Source organism: Balaenoptera musculus, chromosome 6, assembly GCF_009873245.2.
Source record: "Balaenoptera musculus isolate JJ_BM4_2016_0621 chromosome 6, mBalMus1.pri.v3, whole genome shotgun sequence".
Classification (NCBI taxonomy): domain Eukaryota; kingdom Metazoa; phylum Chordata; class Mammalia; order Artiodactyla; family Balaenopteridae; genus Balaenoptera; species Balaenoptera musculus.
The window spans coordinates 34,686,403-34,702,191 of NC_045790.1; the positions used below are offsets into that span (position 1 = coordinate 34,686,403).

The 15,789-nt window shown below is 56.3% G+C and overlaps 3 protein-coding genes across 14 annotated transcripts; 1 reads left to right on the forward strand and 2 right to left on the reverse strand.

Annotated features, from left to right (window-relative positions):
• Nucleotides 1–87: 87 nt before the first annotated feature.
• Nucleotides 88–1,220, forward strand: CCL27 (C-C motif chemokine ligand 27). The gene is given in 4 exon segments (XM_036854135.1): nucleotides 88–604; nucleotides 745–880; nucleotides 1,074–1,171; nucleotides 1,174–1,220. Coding segments are annotated over 4 exon segments (348 nt in total). The 5' UTR covers nucleotides 88–537.
• Nucleotides 1,221–1,324: 104 nt separating this feature from the next.
• On the reverse strand, nucleotides 1,325–10,738 carry IL11RA (interleukin 11 receptor subunit alpha). 9 transcript variants are annotated; one of them, XR_005020436.1, is made up of 14 exons: nucleotides 10,484–10,540; nucleotides 7,345–7,444; nucleotides 6,995–7,055; nucleotides 6,142–6,311; nucleotides 5,890–6,004; nucleotides 5,707–5,739; nucleotides 5,455–5,621; nucleotides 4,229–4,392; nucleotides 3,282–3,423; nucleotides 2,810–2,929; nucleotides 2,595–2,691; nucleotides 2,255–2,337; nucleotides 1,871–2,053; nucleotides 1,333–1,749 (listed from the first exon to the last, which is right to left on the reverse strand). XR_005020436.1 is itself a non-coding variant. In XM_036856702.1 (13 exons), exons 2-13 carry the CDS (start codon nucleotides 7,442–7,444, stop codon nucleotides 1,733–1,735), a joined length of 1,269 nt encoding a protein of 422 aa, XP_036712597.1. In that variant the 5' UTR covers nucleotides 8,621–8,702; the 3' UTR covers nucleotides 1,325–1,732. The 9 variants fall into 9 exon arrangements, 8 of the variants coding, with proteins under 8 accessions (XP_036712597.1, XP_036712598.1, XP_036712595.1 ...); XM_036856702.1 differs by lacking the exons at nucleotides 1,871–2,053; nucleotides 10,484–10,540 and adding an exon at nucleotides 8,621–8,702 and having other exon boundaries at nucleotides 1,325–1,749; XM_036856703.1 differs by lacking the exons at nucleotides 1,871–2,053; nucleotides 10,484–10,540 and adding an exon at nucleotides 10,663–10,738.
• A 1,463-nt stretch (nucleotides 10,739–12,201) lies between these two features.
• GALT (galactose-1-phosphate uridylyltransferase) lies at nucleotides 12,202–15,570 on the reverse strand. 4 transcript variants are annotated; one of them, XM_036854077.1, is made up of 11 exons: nucleotides 15,412–15,570; nucleotides 14,943–15,112; nucleotides 14,610–14,685; nucleotides 14,471–14,519; nucleotides 14,217–14,346; nucleotides 14,009–14,065; nucleotides 13,734–13,856; nucleotides 13,317–13,449; nucleotides 13,131–13,214; nucleotides 12,656–12,810; nucleotides 12,202–12,388 (listed from the first exon to the last, which is right to left on the reverse strand). In XM_036854077.1, exons 1-11 carry the CDS (start codon nucleotides 15,434–15,436, stop codon nucleotides 12,281–12,283), a joined length of 1,110 nt encoding a protein of 369 aa, XP_036709972.1. In that variant the 5' UTR covers nucleotides 15,437–15,570; the 3' UTR covers nucleotides 12,202–12,280. The 4 variants fall into 4 exon arrangements, with proteins under 4 accessions (XP_036709972.1, XP_036709974.1, XP_036709975.1 ...); XM_036854079.1 differs by having other exon boundaries at nucleotides 15,330–15,545; XM_036854080.1 differs by having other exon boundaries at nucleotides 15,308–15,545.
• Nucleotides 15,571–15,789: the final 219 nt, after the last annotated feature.

The following is a 15,789-nucleotide window of genomic DNA, read 5'->3' on the forward strand; positions in this document are numbered from 1 at the left end:
TGGTGCTGGCCTGCCATCTGCTCCCAGCCCACCCACAACTCCCCCGTCAGAATTTGGGTGTGCTAGTGTGACTGTGTGGTTGGACGATTGTGAAAACACAACCGTGTGGGAGTGGAACTTTGAGTATAACTGGGACTGTATGATTCCACCCGGGGTTGTCTGACCATGTGAGGTTGATCGAGTGAGGTGTGACTGTGAATGTGTAACTATGAGTATGTGAGTGTGAATGTCCATCATTGGATGCCACTGTGGATCCTTGGCCGCCCTTACTCAGTTACTGTACCATCAGTCCCCACGTGCACAACCCCCCTCCCCAGCTTCTCTGCCCAGGATTTAGGAGCCCATGGGAAATTACAGTCCTAAAAGAGGAAGGGGTCTGTGGCACAGGGGTCTCTGGTAATTAGGGCCCAGGAGTGTCACAGGATGAGCAATACATCTTCACCTGCCGCTGACTCACCTGGTGCCCCAGGTAAAAGGCACCCAGATAAAAGGTAGGGAAGGAGGTGGAGAAAGAAGGAAGTATCCAGGCTGAGCATCATGAAGGGAACCTCACCCACCAGCAGCCTCCTGCTGCTACTGTTGCTAAGCCCAGACCCTGGAGGAGGTGAGTGTTTGGGGGTCTAGAAGGCCAGGGGTCTGGGTGAATGGGATGGAGGGAAAGGGGCCCAGGAAGCCCAGCCTCCAGCTGTCTGATGGAGCTTAGGGTCAGAAGCCCTCTGAACACATGGTCCTGTTGTCCCCTAGCATTGCCACTGGTACCCAGCACTACATCATGCTGTACTCAGTTCTACTGACAGCCACTCTCAAGCAAACTACTGAGGAATGTCATCCGAGTGGAATTTCAGGAAGCTGATGGGGACTGTCACCTCCAGGCCTTCGTGTGAGCTTTGACTCTGCCCCTGATTTGACCCCTGACTCTGACCTCAGTCCCAACCCCTGATGCTGATCTCAACCCCACCCCAACTGCTAATTCTGATGCCAACTCGGGTTTTCATCTGGCCTTTGCCTCTAACCCCTGGGCCTTACCCTCATCTCCAAGCTATGACCATGGCTTTGGACCTTTCCTTTCCCAGGTTTCACCTGTCTTGACGCAGCGTCTGCATCCACCCCCAGAACCTCAGCCTGACTCGGTGGTTTGACTGCCAAGGGAAGAGGCTCCAGGGGACTCTGCCCAATTGAGTTTGGAGATGATAGGGAAAATGGGCCGGGGCCCCCAGTAGCCAAAATAATAAAGCAGCATCACCCAATAGTCTCTGACTGTGGTCTCCAAGTTCTGTGTATTCTCCTGTGAGTCCCGAATCTGGAGCTGTGAGACATGTCAACAAACAGAAGAACCTCCTCATTCTCTTTATTCACACCTTCACAACCCCCGCTAGGGGCAAGGCCAAGAGCCAAGGACCCACACACACTCCCCAGGTACCTATATACATACATGCAGAGAACACATGTTCCCTGCCTCACATACACTTGGACACACATGGACACAGACATACATATCTACACACATTCCTCAGGTGGACTTCCAACTCTGGGATGAAGTCAGAGGTCCAGGCACCTTTCAGCTGGCAAGTTGGGAACACAGAGTCTCATAGAAATGAGCTCCAAACAGAACTTCCAGCTGAGAACCCCCCTCCATGGGGATCTACTGTCCTGCCTGGGTTCCACCTGTCCGTCCATCCACACCAGCAAGACAGAGTTATAGATGGAATCAGCTGAAGCCTTCCAAGATCTTCTACAGGTTTGGGACTCCTAGAAGAAGGAGGAAAATCAAGGGAGATAGTAGGTCTGGATCTTGTCCCAGATTCCCTGAGAATGAGGGAGGAGACCCAGCTCTGAGCCCAACACTCCAAAAATGAATAGGGGAGCCCACCTCTGTGTAAGCCCCAATACCCTGAAGATGAGGGAGTTGGACCTAGCTCTGGGCCCAGGCACATCAAGAATAAGGCAGGGGATCCAGCTCTGATCCAGACATCCCAAGAATAAGGATGGATATCCAGCTCTGAGCCTAATACCCTGAAAATGAGGAGGGAGTCCATCTAGAAGCCCCAGTATCCTGCAAGAGACAGAAGAGACCCAACTCTGAGCCCGGGACTCAAGAACGAAAGGCCCATCCCTGAGTCCAGAAGTTACAAGAATGAGGAGACCCAACTCTGATTCCCAAAACCCTTATGACTAAGGCACCTGGCTCTTAATCCAGACACTCAAAATGAGGGCACACATCTCCAAGTCCAAACCTTCCAGAGGTCATACTCACCTGGAAGCTTGTCCACTGGAATCATCGGGGCCAAGAACCCAGACTTTTGGGGTCCATCCTTCTCATCTGGTCTCAACCTCAGCCTGGAGCACAAAAAGGAAGCTGTCTCCCTGACAATGTGGGGCATCTCAGTCTCTTCCAAAAAGGTTTGTTAGTAAAGGGTCAAGAGAGGAAAGGGTGAGAATCATGAAGTTGGGGGCGGGAGAAGGAAGGAGGAGGAATTGTTCCAGAATCAGACACGTTCAGTGCAAAGTCATGAGGGGTGGGAACGGGTGTGGTCTATGGGTATCAGAGCCCCTGTGTGGGATCAGAGGATGAGAGGCCAGTGGCAGTCACTTACCAGAGCCCCAGTGCCAGGGCCCCAGCCACCAGTCCCAGGAAAGAGAAGATTCCCAAAGATGCCAGCATAGCCACCTGCTCCAGGGCGTCTCTGTGGTCTGAGGGGGAGTGTCACGTACCAGCTGTGAGAGCAAGCCTGCCTGACCAAACTCGGTGCCCACTTCTCTCTGGGGCTTTCCCATCCTCTACCACCTTTGCCCATCTGCCCAAGCTCACCAAGTGGCCGCGGGTCTGGTAGGAGGGACGGTCTTGGGGGAGCAGGGCTATCCGCCTGAGGTTCTTCCTCTGGCTGCGCGTGTTGCTGGCCCCCAGCTGGTATCTCCTTCGGTAGGGGCCCTGGAGGGAGACGAGACCTGAGGAGAACTATCCACGCGGGGTCGGGGCGGAGGCCAGGGCCCGCCAGGCGCCAGGCGAGGCCAGGGCCAGGGTTGGACACAGGGGCGCCTCGGAGCCGGAGCTTGAAAGGGCAGAGCCAGCTTCTGGGGATGTAAGCAGGGGTGGAGGCTGAGGGGCGGAGGCTGAGGGGCGGGGTTTAATCTGGGGCAGGGTTTAAGCTAGGGCGGGGCTGCAGGCAGCTACAGGTGAAGCCTGGGGCCGCAATTGCCACGCCGCCCCCTAGCGCCGGCAGTTCCTCCGATAGATGCTGGGCAGCGGGGCCTCAGCCCTTTCCCTAGGCTCTGTCTCTCACCGGTGCTCGGAGTACCCCAGGCCTCGGGGCTCCAGGCGCTCCAGGTGCCTGCGTCCAGAAAGTCCCGGGCACTGACCCGCACGGCATGGGGCAGCCCAGCCACAGCGTCCGTGATCACCTCCTCCAATCCAGCCGGTTCCACCTGGCAGTGCAGATGGTTCCTCGGCACGTTATCCAGGTTATAAGCACTCAGCCTATCTGACCCCAGACCCAGTCTGCAAAGAGCACCCCTTCCTCCCAGTCCTGTCCCTGTCAGCCTGATGCAGGCGTCTGGGCCTCACGTAGGGTGGCTGGTGGTGTCAGGTCTACACCTAGTGTTCAGAAGACAAAAGTGCACAGTGGTTTTGTAGACAGGCTGTGACTTCAGACTGCCTGGGTTCAAATCTTTGCTGTTACCACTTACTGAGTGACCTTGGACCTCTCTCTGTGCCTCAGTTTCTTCATTTGTAAAATAGAGGTGAATACACCTAAACGAGATAATACATGTAAAATGTGTAGCACAGTGCCTGGCAGACAGACGGTGTTCAATAAATATTGGTTATTGTCTGAGGCAGCGGCTCCCCAGGCCTGATGCTGGCGAATCTTTGCCATCTCCAGATGTGGGAATTCACCTCTATCCACATCTGAGTATATGAGTGTTTGTATGAGGCTGTGCCTCTGGCTGAAAGGCACTCCTTTTCCTAGAAAAGTTATTTTTAAAAAATCACTGCTGTCTTCCCACAGATGGGCTGAGATCAGTTACAGCCCTGCAGGGCAGAGGCTCAGTCCCTCGGTCCCTGCTACAACCCCAGCACCCAGCACAAGGCCTGGCCCATGGAGAGTACTCTGTAGGGGAAGTCCACGGGGCGTCAGTGACCTGCCAGATCTGGTCACGTAGAACACCCAGGAACATGAAACTAGAGACAGGACCCACAGCCCCAGATTGGGACGCACTCCAAGGGCCTCACCGTGGACCAGGCTGGATGCTGTGCTGGACGGTACTGCAGCCGGAACTTGAGCAGGAAGTGGGGCTGGCGGGGCCAGGAGGCAGGGTACGTCCAGCTGGCACGCAGGCGGCGAGGATAGCCAGGTACCGACTCTACCCGCAGCCCCTGGGGTGGGTCAGGGCGCACTGAGGGCAGTGGAGACACAAATTCAGGGCACAAGACAGGTACTCATCCCTTCCCCACCACCTCCCAAGGGAAGATGGGTGTGTGCCTAAAGGTCACTGAGGGGAGGCACTTCCAAGGAGGTTGGGGAAATCTTAAGCTTGATCATCCATTAGGCTCAGGACCTATCTGTCATCCCTACTATAAAGTAAGCTCAGATCTGAGGACGGATTTTTGAAATGTTTGTTGAGTGAGTTAAAGAGTGATTCTGGGACTTCCCTGGTGGCGCAGTGGTTAAGAATCCCCCTGCCAGTGCAAGGGACACGGGTTCGAGCCCTGGTCTGGGAAGATCCCACATGCCGCAGAGCAACTAAGCCCTTGCGCCACAACTACTGAGCCTGCGCTCTAGAGCCCGCGAACCATAACTACTGAGCCCGCGTGCTGCAACTACTGAAGCCCGTGCGCCTAGAGCCCGTGCTCCTCTACAAGAGAAGCCACCGCAATGAGAAGCCCACGCACCGCAACGGAAGAGTAGCCCCCGCTCGCCACAGCTAGAGAAAGCCCGCGTGCAGCAGCGAAGACCCAATGCAGCCAAAAATCAATAGATAAAATAAATAAATAAATAAAAAAAAAGAGTGATTCTGCTTTCCATCCAAGGAAGATGAGTTGGCCCAAATTCCAGCCAGAGCTTTGGTGACCCCCTTCCACACACAGATCAAGAGGAAGGAGAGGCCAGCAAGGGCTTCCACTGGGCAGGGAGGACATGAGATAGAACCGCCTTCAGCACAAGGCCTAGAAGCAGAGAGGCAGCACTGGGGCTAGGCAGCCAGGAAGGACTAGGAGGGAAGCGGGTAGTGGCAGCAGTCTCTAGAAGCTGATGTAACCCTGCCTCCTGGGCTCTGATCTCCTTGGGCTCTTAGTCTCCATGGGGGCCATCTGTGGGCCGAAATGGGTCTATGTTGGGAGGGAACTATGTGGGAGCTCAGGGGAGGAGGGTTCTGAATTTGGGGGGTACCTGTACTCTGGGATCCGTTTGGGGTCTCTGTGGTAGGGATTTGGGGAGAGCTCTAGGAGTGGGTACTCACAGATGCTCTGCAAGCTCACATCCAGCAGGCGTGTGCTGGCCCCCAGGGGGTTCACTTCAGTCACATTGATCCGGTACTGGCTCCAGAACTCTGCCCCATGGACTACACAGCGGGCAGCCCCTGGGGGGTCCTGTGGGCATGGCCAAGGCCCTGTAGATGGACTCATCCTAGGAGAGAGGATGTGGTCTTGAGCTTTGGAAATGCTCACTGCGAGACCCAGCTAGAGCCCCCAGCTTCCCCCTCATGTCTTACCTTTGGCCATCAGCTCCTGGTACCGTCTTCTTCCTGGCAGGGAGGAGGCCATCTGAGGTCAGGAAGGAAAGGAGGGTCCTCCTTCTCTCTCAGGCCTTCCTCAGGACCTCCTTACCTACCTCCCGTACCCATGTTTTGCTAAACATCCAAACGTATAGGTATACACACCGATCATGCACACACCTGTAGGAGGTGAGGTAGCGGGTGGGTAAACCGCTAACCTGGCTGGCACTCCAAGTGCAGGAGAAGTTCTCATAGTCAGCTGCTCGGCAGGAGACAACAGGGCGGACTGGGGGGTCTAGAGGCAGAGGGTGCAGCTGGAGACTGAGAAGTCCCCAGCCCCTCCCCATCCCAGAGGGCTTACTCAGGGCCTGGATTCCCCCAGGAGCCCCATGTCTCATCATTGCTACCGCCAACACTCCCTCCCCAACTCACAGCCCAGCTGCAGGGTCACCATGCCCCCAAGTGCACCATCCAGGGTCCGGCAGATATAGGTGCCCTCGTCAGTGCTTTCTGCCCGGGCCAGGACCAGTTCGTGCCCTAGACCAGAGTCAGGTCCCTGGAGCAGCCTTGTCTCCCCGTCCCGAAACCAGGACACCGGGGCCCTGGGGGTGAGATGAGATGATGACAGATAGAGGGAAGATTTAAACTATGAGTCAGACCATGTCACAGCTCTCCATTGGCTTCTCACTGTGCTTGCAGTAAAGCTCAAACTCCTTTTGCTGGCTTACAAAGCCCCTGGTGATCTAGCCCTTGCCTTCCTTTCCTTCTTCATCACCTTCCTGTCTCCCCCTCCCCCACTGCACTCCAGTCAGGTTGTGCTTCTTTCGGTTCAAGAGTGTGGAGCTCACGCCCACCTCAGGGCTTTGCACTAGCTGTTCTCTCTGTCAGGAATGCTTGCTTATACCCCAACCTTCAGAAATCAGCTTCAATGTCACCTCCTCAGAGAGGCCTTCCCTTATTACCAATAAAAAGTGATCGCTCACTTATCCTCTTCCACCTGACTCTCTTTTGATTTTCTGCCCTGCAGGTATTACTACCTGGCATCTTGCCTGGCTTGTGCACTGCTGTATCCCAGGGCCTAGAATAGACCAGGCACTTAGCAGGTGCTCAATACATGTTGGTTGAATGTTCTGTTGAATAAGGATGGTTTGAGGGTTAGGACAGACAGAGAGGTGAGGATTACAGATACAAGGGGCAAGGATGGGAGGGGTGTGAGGACTGGGCAAGGTCAAGAAATGGGTCATGAAAGGGTCCTGTCAGCCCAGCAGGCTGGTGGAGCACTTACCCAGCAGTCACTCCAGGGCAACACAGCGTCATGGCCCTGCCAGGCTGCCCATACTGGACCCCTGTTGAAGGCACTTCTGAGCAGAGACTCTTCCTTTCCCTCTCTCCCACCCCACCCCACACTTTGTGAGAGTGAAAGGATAAGGGGTGGACTTTTAAGACCTGAGTGGGGTCATGGGGTCAAAACATCATGTTATAATCTGGAGACAGAGGTCAGAGAGCAGGGTAGAGAGATGTTGCCAGATTGGATGTCAGGGGTTGGGAGGATCACAGGTTAGGCATGAGAAGGGGCCACGGTGATGGTGGCAAGTCACAGGTCAGAGTTGGGTCATAGAGCAGAGTTTTTCTCACCTGGGGGGCCCCAGGCCTGGGGGCAGGGACAGGAGGCAGACACCAGGGCTGTAGCCACGGCCACCAGGACCCTGCTCAGCCCTGAGCAGCTGCTGCTCATCTGTGGGGAGAGAGGCAAGGTCAGCGATCCCCCATTCCCAAGATGGGAGGCTAAAGCCTGCCTCCTCCTCTTCCAGACTGGGGCCTTCTCGGAGGAAACCAGGTGCCCAGTGGGGTAAGGACATCAGACATCACTGGGGGCTCTGATGTAAGGTCCCCTTTCCACCATACGCCCAGCGCTGTGTGTGAGTGCACACACACGCATGCACACACACCCTCACACCCCCCTTCTCAGTCATGGGCTTAGAGCCCAGGACAAAAGCTGGAGGCAACAGACTGTGCCAGCACCGCCCCCCGCACCACCCTTGGCACCCACCCCTGGCACCAAGTGTTGGCACCAGCTCAGTCACTCCCATTAACTCCTCCAATCCAGCTGTTGGGAATTCCGTATCCATCCCACCTGGCCCAGGGATAGTCGTTGCCTCTGACTGACCTGAGGCAGCCCTCGTCACCCTGGGGTGGGACTGTCATGGTGGGTCTGAGCCCACCCGGTACCCCTGCCATGAGACCTAGCCCTGCTCTGGCTACCAAGCCTCCTCTCGCCTGGGCCTGGCTCCTTGCTCTGGGCCGCTCATCTGGGCCTGACTCTGGAATCTTGCTGGTCTTGAGCCTGCGAGGCCGGATGGGGCTAGGGTGCAGGCTGAGGCTGCGGAGTTAAGCAGATCCAGATGCCCTGACTGCTGCCAGAGGCTGGGGGCGGGCGAGGAGCCAGAAGATGGAGACAGGGTGGCGGGACGGGAGAGGAGGCTGAGAGAAGCTGGGAGCCTGCAGGAACAGGAGGCTGGGGTTGGGGCCACAGGACAAAGAGATGCTCAGAGATCAGGACTGGGAGGCGGTGAGAGCTCAACAAGGTGAGGGCTGGGCTGGGGCAGCAGGGTCTCAGAAAGGCCAAAAAGGTAACCAACCATGTGTGTATGGGGGACGGAGGTGCTAGGAGAGAGGGAATCCTGGATGGGAGAAAGCAGGATGAGGAAGGCAGTGGGGAAGAGGGAATGGGGGCAGGAGAAGGGGCGGATGGGGAAAGGGCCCTGGGCAAGGGCTCCAGAAGAGGGAGAGCCCAAATCCCTCCCAGGTAGAGCTGAGCAGGGACCTCCGCGTGTCTGTGTGTCTGTCCAAGTGTGTCTAGTGGCTCACCCCGGCCCCCCGGCCGCATTTACCGTGCTCAGCCCCGCCCTACCTCGATGATTCCAGTGGTTGAGTGTCCATGGCCTCCAGGACTTCCTCCCACCAGCTACAGCACCCGTCTCCACTCTACTCAGTTCTGGGACCCCAGAATCGTCCCCTCCTTCCCCTTCCCTGCCCCCGCCCCTCTGGGCCATGGAGCTCAGCCGTCCCTAGCCAGGCCCCCTCCTCTCTCCTTTCTCCTCCCTCCTACTCTCCCACCCCCTCCCACCCAAGGCCCTGGGAAGGGAAGAGGCCTCCCCCTAGTCTGGAAAGGAAGCCACAGGCACAGCCAGGCACAGCCAGGCACAGCAAGAGGGAAAGGAGAGCTGCTGTGTCCCTGTCAGCAAGAGGTTCCTGTGTTTTCACACAGCAGAACACAGGCACATTCACGCGTGGACTCCCCAGGCACAGTCAACAAAGACACTCCCTTGAACACACGTGGACACAGTCAAATCAAAAAGCAGACACATACTCGTGCTCCCACTCTTTTCACTCCCCAGCAAGGCACAGCTGTCTGTGTTTTAAGGGGAAGAGGGCCCCATGTTGGGGGATATAAAGAAAAGCCAAAGAGTCCAGTTTCCCCCTCCCCTGGACGTTCCAGGCATTTCTCACCTCCCCCTCTACTCTTCAGGCCCCAGCACCAGGAAATGCCTTTGGTTCCTTGGTGCCAGATACACAAGACCCACACTTACCCTCAGACACACACTCTCAGACACAGCCACTCACAGTTACACCGATACACTCAGACATCCTCACTCAGACTCAGACACTTAAACATTTACACATACCCAGACACACACACAGACACACATCTCCCTCTTCCTTGCACAGCCACACACACACACTTAGCACTCCGCCCCTGGGATGGGGGGTCACAGCACTCTCTAAAAGCAACTCCTCATCACAGTGTAAGCCCTCTCTTCCAGGGAGCTCTTAGCACGGCAGATCCCCCATCTCATCACCATTTCAGGCCCCCAGGTAGCCAAAGAGACAAAGGTGAACAGGGGAGTCACGCACAGGGGCACAGAGAGAGAGACAGAGATGCAGAGAACATGAGAGGCAGGACTAAAAAGCAGATACACAGAGATACCTGGGGAGACGAAAGTGTGAAGACACAGAGAGCACTAGCCCTAGGAAGACAGTAGTAGAGAGAGAAAAAGAAATATAAGGAAACTGAGTCAGACAGGGAGACAGAAAATAAGAAGCAGTGGACCAGTGACAAGGATTCTCAAGCACTAAAAGAAGGAGGGAGAGCCAAGTGTGCTGGGGATGGTCTGCTTACCCTGGCCACTAAGTAGAGAGGTCAGTCCCATTGGCTACTGAAGTGGGTCCCCAAAATGCAAACCCAGCTCCACTCCTCCACAGTCTAACAGTTAGGACACAGGACACACGCCGAGTGCAAGTCTCATTCTTCCTCTGCCATGCTGAAGTCACACACTGGCACACACAAACCCAGCCATCCACTCTCACACTGGCAGACACAGTCTCAAACTCCGCAGAAACCTTCCCAAAACACATTCCCTGATGTGGTCACAGGCCCTCTCACACACACACAAACGCACGACCCGGTCTCTGCCCCCAAACTGCACACTGGCGCACACTGGCACACACACACAGCCACATGCAGACTCAGCCACAGCACAGCGACACCCGCAATCACACTAGCTGACAGTCTCACCAAGCGACACTTGCGAAGTTTCGCACACTGACAGCGTCACACACAGCCTTGCAGTCTCTCTCTCACACACACACACACACACACACACGCACTGACAGTCCGTCAGTCACTCCGGGCCCTTCAAATCCCACACCCCCAGGCCCCGCCCTCTCCTGGCAAGGCTCCCTCGAGTTCACCCGCGGCCCCATCAGGCCTCACCTTCTGCGGCCGCCGCCGCCAGCGCCCTCCGCCCTCGCCCTCTGCCCCGGCCTCTACTCCCTGCCGCCCTGGGGCCCCGCCGTGGGGCGACTCCGCCCAGGCACCAATGGAAGGAGAGGGGTGAAATAGGGGGGCTCGACCCATTGGAGCCTCCAACTGCCAATCACCTCCACACCCACCTCTGCCGGACACTTCCTGTCCCGTCCGGGACTGAGGAGGCTGCCGGGGACCGAGTCTGGAGCCGGGTTTCTGGGTCCCGGCCTGAAAGCCTCTCCTCCTGGGACAGCAGGACCAGAGCTCTCAGGCCCCTCCCCGTCCACCCCCCAGCTGTCCTCAAACAAAGCCTCAAGTTCAGTGGCTTAGGAGCTACTGGGCAGGTGACCAGAGAAGCTGAAGGTGCCCCTGACTGCAGATAAGGAAGGAGGTGGACTGGTTGTAAGGCAGTGGGTCTCAAACGTCGCTGGACACTGTGGTTTTGAAACTGTCAAGCCACACTCCAATTAAATCAGTACTGTTTAAAACTCCCCAGATGATTCCAAAATGCAGGCAAATAAAAGGTGTAGGATCAGGTGTGTGTGTGTGTGTGTGTGTGTGTGTGTGTGTGTGTGTGTGTGTGTGTGTGTGTGTGTGTGTGTGTGTGTGTGTGTGTGTAGCTATGTATGTCACCCATCCAGGGTTCCACTCCCCAGCCAATGGGGGCTCAAGGGAAATGTGTACCACATTTGTCTGAGCTTCTTCCAAACCAGGGTAACACTCCTAGTTGACCCTTCCCCTCCAGGGTCTCTAGGAAGAAAGAATCCTGGACCGGAAGGCAGGCAGCCACGGTTCTCCTGGGTCAGATCATCACTGTCCAGCCTTGTGTGATTTCCCCTCCCAGAGACTCAATTCCCTTGAGAAGAATGGAGACAAAAAGTGTTCTGGCCATTCCCGCATTACTCGCAAGCTCCCGTCCTCACCTAAAAGTTTGGAGGACCCTAGGTGGCATCATGTCTCCTGGGTTGTATGACTTGTTATTCCCACAGTTACAGTCTTGCCAGGGAAACAGCTCCAGAGGGGAGGGGGTAGACCCAGGGTCACTCCAAAAACCATCCCCTCCTACCATGGCCCTGAGGCTCCTAACTCTGGCATCCCCTTCCCTGCCAGAGCTGTCTTCTGCCCTGTGCAATGATCGGGGCACAGGGGCAACAGAGGTGTACAGAGCCTGTGCATACACGCTGCACGTGGGAGTCTGGAAAGGCCAAGGACACAAAGCCACGTACACGTTCCCTACCCACCCCTTCAGCCTCTGTGGGCTGGAGCAGAGCCAAGATGCAGCCACTCACAAAGCCAGGGTTCTGGCCAGGAGCCCAGGGTCTGGCCACTGACCAATGGGACAAGGATCCTGTTCACCCACTCCAACCAAACCTTCAGTCCCAGGCTTGGTGAGCTGATACCCTAGGGATGGTAGTAAAGGGGGCTCTGGCCTTCCCAAAGCCTCAGCCAAAGACAAGAACAAAGGATTCTAAAACCATTTTAAACTGGGATGCCTTTGTTACTCTAGGAGTAAAAGCCAGACATGACACTGAGTATTAATTTTGTTCAGAGATTTGGGGCAAAGAGGTGGGGAGGTTGTGCCCTTAAGTTTTTGCACATCTGTTGGCAAAGAAAAGTTGTGGCTGGAGCTACGCCTTCGGCCTTTAACCCCAGACCCCCAAGGATCAGAGTTCACACTCCTCTGGTGTTAGAATATGTGATTAAAGTTTGAGAAGCACAGTTTTATTGATCCCACATCTGCCCAAACCCTAGGCCCTAGTTCCCTCAGGCAGAAGGCCCTGTGGTCAGTGTGGTCAGGCGATGGCTGCTGTCTCCGTCCTTCTGCCCCAGGCGGTAATGAACCTCAGGAAGTGCCCTTAGTCTCTCTGCAGCCTGGGAGGGGGAAAGGGGATAATCAGAGAGGGTAAGGGCTGCCCAGAATGGTGAGTGCTAGGAGACACTAGACACTGGGGGAGAGCGTGTGGGGTGGGGAGGCTGGTGAGAACGACCACTGGAATAGCCAGAGGATGAAGGAGTCAGCTGCTGAGTCCCTAGGAATACCCAGGTCGTGGGGCTTCTCAGGGTCATGATTGTTGGGATCCCTTGAGGAAATAGGAGAGAAAAGGGGACCCGAGGACCCAGGGTGCTCCAAGTCCAGACCTGCTCAGGGGTGAGGTCCCTCTGGGCCTGGGCAAGCATTTCATAGCCAACCATGAATTTCCGGACTGTGGCAGAGCGCAGGAGTGGAGGATAATAATGAGCATGTAGCTGCCAGTGGTCCCAATTGGCTCCAGCCTCTGATCCCATGGGAGCCCCTGGCGGGAAGAAGGCAGAGATAGTTGGGAAGGGTCCTTTCTTAGTTCTTCAGCCTAGCTCTTACCCCCAGACCATAGCAGGTACCTGAAAACTACATCTTCCAGCATTCCCTGCCAGAGAGGAGACAAGGCATTGGAAAGTCCACTGGGAGACATAGTTTCACCACGTTCGCTTCTCCACCCTCAGTGCCAGCATCCCTGCTCTGAACACTTCCCCAGCAAGTGTTCCAAGGCCTGCTGGGAGTTGCAGTCCACTAAGCTGGGACCCAGGAGCCCAGAAATGGTGTTGCGGATAGATATGGGTACTCAAAAAGCCTCACCATGCCAGCCCATGGAGTAGGGAAAGGATGTCTCAAATAGGTTGTCATACTTGGTCAAGAGCTTCTTCATGATGGAGGCTAGATCTGGAATCAGAGCCTGACTCTCAGTCTGGGGCCCAGATGTTGGCCCCACCAGAACCATCCCCATCCAAAGCCTGGCCCCAGGGTCCCAGCTGGGAGACTCACCGTCACGCTCAGCCGGGGTCAGCTCAGGCAGCCGCCGCACATGCCGACGGGGCAGCAGTAGTGTCTGGAAGGGCCACACAGCCCAGAAGGGGACCAGAACTAACCAGTGCTCACTGGTTAGGACCAGACGGTCCTAGGCAGACCAAATGGAGATGAGGTCATCAAGGTGGGTGTGAGGGGGGTCAGCAAATAGGCAAGGGAAGGAGAAGAAAAAATGTACCCAGAAACCGATGGTTTCTCACCACTCCACCACTACCACCCTAGTCTAAGCCATCATCACCTTTCCTTTAGCTTATTGCTATGTCCTCCTAGCAAGTCTCTCTGCTACTTCCCTTCTACCCTCCTCCTTCACACACCTCTCCTTTTTGGGGTGAGGTTATGGGCTTCTTGGGGACACAAGATCCAGCTTTCTCCCACCTTCCTGAGCAGCTCTTGGCGGCCGTACTCCATTAGCAGGGGCTCTCCATGCTGACTCTGATAGGCCCGCTGAGATCGCTCCTCACGCTGGGCAACATCTGGCAGGAAACTGCTGGCCCACACCTGTCAAGGGGGAGGAGAAGAGCAGACAGATCCTTCACCTCCAAGCCTCCACATCACTAGCTTACTTGCTCTGTTTTCCCTTACTCCAGTTCCCCACCCCACACTGTCTTGGACTCAGCCCAGATATCCACTGAAGCCCCTGACACACATACCTGGCAGTGGGGATGGGGGTTGGAACAGCCCATCATGGCTCCTTTGTTTTCAAAGATCTATGAAGTAGGGGTAGGGAGCTTTATAGCCAAAAGGACAGCAAGTCAACCCCTCCGAACCACAACCTGTGGAAATAAAAATGCCACTTCCCAAAACCAAACTGCACCACCCCCTCCCTGCCCATCTAGGGGAGAAGGCGACCTCACAGACCTGCACCCAAGGGTACTGGGCACCCAGCTCCTCTGTGACTGAGGCCCATGCATCAATGACAGCTCGGATCTCGGGGACTAACATGAGTGGCAGTGTCACATCCGACCAGGGGTGGAAGCACATAACCTTACTAGGTGGTGAAGGAGGGAGAAATGACAGAGATATAGGGCTCATTGTGCTGGGGGCAGGGCCCAACCCCAGTGCTCAGTCCAGGCCCCGGGCTGAAGGGTGTAAGAGTGGAAATTCATAGTTACCAAACTCCTCGAGCAGCCTCTGCTTGGAAAAGGGGGTGATCACTGGGTCCTAAGATAAAGGGGTATCACTCTCTGCAACAGAAGTCTCCCAACAAGGTCCAGCCTCTTTTCTCCCCAACAGCAGCTAGATCCAAGTTACCTGGACTAGGGGCATCAGGCTGCAGAGCTGGGAAGTCATTGTCAAACAGGAAGGTGCCTTCATAGTGGGGATTCACCTACAGAGAAGTATGGGCTAGAAGCATTTGCTGGCCCATTACCACCAGTCATCTGATGGGCTTCAAGGTTACAAGGCGGGAAGAAGTCCACTCTGAGGTCAGAAAGACTTGGTGGGATATGACCCAGAGGTCCACTCCCCTGTGGGGTGCGGGGCTAGGGTCCACTACCCTGTAGGGCGAAGAGAAGCTCTAAGGGCAGTGGATGGGGAACTACTCCCCCCGGGCCCAGCCTGCAGAGGTAGGATCTAAAGACTTACCTCTCCATTGGCCCGTGTGGCCCCCGGACACAGAGGGTTGTGGGGGTCATGGCGGGGTACTGTCGTCAGAAGCGGGGGTTCTACCTGCCCCTGCCAGGGTCGCTTCATGCGGTGCGCTGACACCAGCACCCACTCATCTTGTAGCGGGTTGTAGCGGATATGCTGATGCTCTGGGGGCAGACCGTTAAGATCAGTCACAAAGCCCTACGCCCCTTTCTCCCCTGGGTCTCACCCACTAGCAGGCCCAAGCTCGGATGCACCCTCTTGTCCCCACCCTACTCAGGAGCTAAGGGCCAGAGCTTGGGCGTTCCCAGCGCCAATCAGCCTGCAGCCCCAACACCGGCGTGTCCTTTCGCCGCGCGTGCCTGGACGGGTGGGCGCGCCGACCTGCGGGCAGGGACGACAACTTCCTAAGGAAGGGGAGGGCTCAGCTTCGCGTCCTAGCGAGTCCCGGCCGCCCTGCGGTTACCGCTCGCCCGGAAGGTTGTGGCCATGGCCTCCGCCTCCGACGCCGCTCAGGACACGCTCCGCTGCGCGACAGGAGGCCACCGGGTGGAGAAACCTTCGGGAACTTCTGCCTGCTCACCTCGCCCCCACCTCCTAGTCGGCCCGGCCCCGCCCCGCCCTCGCTGATTGGACAACCGCCAGCACGTGACTGCCTGAGGGCCCGCCCGGCCACCTGGGGGCGGAGTTCAGGACTGCCTACAACTACAGGGGGCGACTTTGATGATCCCACTTTAGGGCCAAAGACACTAACTACCCTGGAAGAACCTCTGTGAAAGCTGCTTACTACAGATCCCTCGGCTCTAGGATGCTTACAAGAGTTATTTGCTGCCTTAAAGTCATT